This window comes from Mus caroli, chromosome 17 (genome assembly GCF_900094665.2).
Source record: "Mus caroli chromosome 17, CAROLI_EIJ_v1.1, whole genome shotgun sequence".
Lineage (NCBI taxonomy): Eukaryota > Metazoa > Chordata > Mammalia > Rodentia > Muridae > Mus > Mus caroli.
This window is the reverse complement of record NC_034586.1, coordinates 43,628,048-43,632,317: the sequence shown is the minus strand read 5'-3', so window position 1 is coordinate 43,632,317 and position 4,270 is coordinate 43,628,048. Positions and strand designations below refer to the sequence as shown.

At 50.3% G+C, this 4,270-nt stretch overlaps 1 protein-coding gene across 1 annotated transcript in view; it reads right to left on the bottom strand.

Moving 5' to 3' along the window:
• Prph2 (peripherin 2) overlaps positions 1–4,270 on the bottom strand; it is a 15,601-nt gene that overhangs the window by 1,204 nt on the left and 10,127 nt on the right. The window contains exon 2 of the mRNA XM_021149850.2: positions 3,088–3,334. Within this exon, the coding sequence (XP_021005509.1) occupies positions 3,088–3,334 (247 nt within the window). The remainder of the gene's footprint in view (positions 1–3,087; positions 3,335–4,270) is intronic.

Below are 4,270 nucleotides of genomic sequence, written 5' to 3'. Positions count from 1 at the left end.
AATGTCAGCAGCTTTACTGTGTGGGATCACAAGGTCACTTCCTGGGCTGGCAAGTTAGCTTAATGGGTAGAGACTTGGCTGCCAAGGAGCACAACTTTTGTTTGATTTCCCCCTAGTGGAAAGAGACAGCTGACTCCTGCAAGTTGTCCTCTGACCTCCACAAGTGTGCCATGGAGCTCATATGCCCAAACATGTATACACGCACGCACACACACACACACACACACACACACAAATATAACCTTCTTAAAACTCACTCCCAGTCCAGGCATGGTGGTGGTGCGTGCCCTTAGACCCAGCACTCAGGAGGCAGGGGCAGGTAGGTTTCTGTGAGTCTGAGGCCAGCCTGATCTACATAGAGAGCTCTAAGACAGCCAGATCTATGTAGAGAGATCTTGTCTCCAAACAACAGAAGAGTCACTTCTGGGCCTGGAAGATGTCTCAGCAGGCAAGATCACTTGCTCTTGCAGAAGACACAGGTTCGGTTCACAGTACCTACAGGGCAGCTCAGAACCATCCATCACTCCAGTTCTGTGGGATCTGATGCCTTCTCCTGACCTCCACTGGTACCAGGTGGACACATGACGTGCATGCAGACAGCCAGGCAAAACACTCACACATAAAGTAAATCTGAAAAGATGGAAAATCATTTCCTCTTCTGCACATCCTGGGTGTGCAGTCATGAATGGATGCTGGTCTCCAGCTGTCCACGTTTCTGCACCAGCAGCCACGTGCCAGACTCTGGGTCCTAAAGTATCTACCAGCCTGCACGTAAATGGCTGTGAGGCGCCAAGAGACAATGACTGCATCTTCTGGCTTGCAGATTTTCTGAGGAGGTGACAGCTGCCTCTGGTGGATGGCATGGGACACGAGGCCAGGAAGAGCTGTCAGCTGATTGGTGGTTGGCATGGTGGGTACCATTTTTTCCTTTCGTTTTGTATTCCACTCACTACTTACCTCTATGCAAGCTCAAGTTTCCTGTGCAATTCTGGGCTGTTTAAGACTGTCCTCTCCCCCATACATTGGATGCACCCTCACACCCCAGCCCCAGAGCACACAGGGTGGGACAGTACCTCACCAAACATCTAACCGTGGGTGCACTGGGGTGTATGAAATTGTAATGATAGTGACTGGCCAATTTTAGGTATTATTATTGCCTGTCGAAAGTTTACTAACATGTTTTACAATGGGAGAAGCTATCTTCTCCTGAAGGAAACCCGCCACACTGTAGACTCTGCACTTGATAGTGGTCTGCCCCTTTGTCCATGTTTGATCATCTCCTGACTGGATTGTGATGCACAAGGGGTCAAGGCTAAGTTACGACACTGCCCGCAGCTCCAGCAGCCTACTGCCTGTGACAGCTCCGCTCCCTACAGGTTGAGGGTGTTCAGACTCCCTGGTCCCCTGAACTGGTCCCATGAGCTGGGTTCCAGCAGTGGTGAGCTAGAAGGTGACCAGGTGCTCCACTGCAGTCTACAGGACAGGCATCTTGTCATGGATCTAAGGTTGGTGACTGTCAACCTGGTGGCTAGCTGCTCCCCTCAGGACACTCATCCCCAAGACTGCCACAAGGTGTTATCAAGCCAGTAAGTGGCCTTGACATCAAAAGCTGTCACATGTGGCCCTGTCACTCCCCACGGTGGCTTAGAAGAGGTGTATAGATACGCCCTGAACTTGTCCATACACTACAAGAGAGATCCAAGAAATCTTCTCTAATAGAAAGAAACTTCCTCAGCTAATGTTTCTGTCTTGCTACATTTTGGTTTTAGAGAGTAGGGTTTTTTTGATGCACGAAGCACGAATTCACCCCCAACTAGTTTGTAGCCTGTTCAGCACCTAGAACAGCTCCCAGCACCATGTGTTAGCATTTCCTTCCAAGGATTATTTGGACAAAGGAAGATGGGGGTGTGTGTGGGGGTGCTGAACTTCCAGAAACTACAGAAAAGGGAACTGAGCCTTATAGATGACATAAGGTTAGACTAGCAGGTAAACACCAACTAGACTCTCCAAAAGTACAAATTGATTTAGACGTTCTTGCCTGAATGAAGGTCCCAGCATAAACGTACACGGGAACTCCCAGCAGTCCCCAGAAGTAATGCCGCCATCCCCGTGTAACAGTTTACGTAACCATCCAAGGCCTCAGAAACAAACAGGGGAAGTACTGGGGAACCCCAAAGTCTGGCTAAGTGAAAAGCCAAGCACAAGAGGTTGTGTAGCTTCCCATTGGTCCATGCATACCAGGTGTCCACAATAGGTACAAACGCGGGCACAGTTACAAATGGGCTGGGTGCTGAGTGTTACCGCTTAGTGGGTGTGAAGTTTTCATGGGGTGGTGGGCGAGAATAAAATGTTTTAGAACTAGGTTGAAGCCGGGCGTGGTGGCGCACGCCTTTAATCCCAGCACTCGGGAGGCAGAGGCAGGCGGATTTCTGAGTTCGAGGCCAGCCTGATCTACAAAGTGAGTTCCAGGACAGCCAGGGCTATACAGAGAAACCCTGTCTCGAAAAACTAAAAAAAAAAAAAAAAAAGACCTAGGTTGAGGTGGTGGATATGTGCTACTGTGAATATAATAAACGGCTTAAATTTGCACATGCCTTTAATCCCAGCATTTAGGAGGTGGGGGCAGGCAGATATCTGTGAGTTTGAGGCCAGCCTGGTCTACTTGGGGAGTTCCAGGACAGCCAGCTCTCTATATAGAAAGACCCTATCTCAAAAATAAAAAAGGAAAGGAAGAAAAAGTCTATTTTTTTTTGGTTGATTTTTACCTAAATACTTTTTTGTAAGTAATGACACCAGACACAATGGCACATCTGTGATCCCAGCTTTTTGGGGATACTGAGGCAGAGGATCATGAATTCAAGGGTAGCATGGGCAACATAATGAGAGTATGTCTCAACTGCATGGCAGTGGACACCTCTTTCATGGTACTGGGAAGGATAAGGAATTCTGGGCTAGCCTTGGCTACTTATCAAGTTCAAGGCTAGCCCAGATTACATGAGAGCCTGTAGGGTTTGCTCCCCAGGTCTGTCTTCACCATGTTAAACCCAAGTCTGGCAGGCTCTCTTTCCCTGCCCTCTGCGGACCTACCTCAAAGAGCCAGACGAGAAGTGTGACGACACCCATGGAATTCATGAGGCTGCTGTAGTAATTCAACAGAGCGGCCCTGCAGCCCCGCAGCCAGAGGTTGAGCTCCTCGGTCTGGTGGTCATAGCTGTAGTGTGCTGAGTTGTTGGTGAGCTGGTACTGGATACAGGGCCTCGGGGAGCTGGGGTTACAGCAGCTGAAAGGGACGCCATCCACCAGGTACCGCCCATCCACGTTGCTCTTGATGCGACTGGAAGAGAAACAGCCTGGCTCAGGTTCTGGGGACATCTCACCATGCAGCAGATCCTCCCATGCCCTGAGAACCTGGATTTTCATTCATGTACAGCCTACCACGTGCCAGCCGCTGTACTAGGAACTACAAATAGGACAGCGAACCTATTTCCTGGAGTGGATGTTCTAGAAGGTGGAGGCAGGATTTAAACCCTTAACCAGCCATCTCTCCCCTGCATAGATCACTTAAGACCAACGTCTGCTGTGGCTCAGGGCCTGTGCAGAGGCAGGGCATGGAGGCTGGGGATGGGCAGGGCATGGGGGCTGGGGACAGGCACAGCCCTCACCTCTATAAACACACTAGCAGCAGGGTCTCCTTACTGACTTTGAAAGGCAAGGCTGTGTCCTCTGCTCACTGAGCCGCCAGGCAAGGCTCCCAGCCACCCCACATGTCTGTATTAATTCATGTGTCTTTAGGGTCTGCAGTGCCTTCACAGTGATCCACAGTCCCAGAGGAAGCTCTACGGTGAAAGGTCCTTCCAGCCCCCACACACTGTACCAGGGCTTGCCAATAATTCCTCCAATAGCACACTTAAGATGTGTGTGTGCTTGGCTGAGCATGCTGGAGCATCCTGCAATCCCGACTCTCTCGGGAGGTGGAGGCAGCAGGATCAGTTTGTTACCCTCAGCTACACAGCGCCTTCCGGGCCAGCTCAGATTACAAAAGGCTGTCTCCAGAGATAAATACATAAATAAAGGCTAAAGAGACAGCCCTCTTGGTAAAGAGCTAGATCACACAAGCAGAAGGATCTGAGTTCCATCTGCGGATGTGACAGCTTGGGCTTTAGGGACTCAGATGGATTCCTGAAACTCACTGGCTAGCTAGTGTAGTTCCAGGCCAGTGAGAGAGACTCTGTCGTGAGGAGGAGGAGGAGGAGGGGGAGGAGGGGGAGGA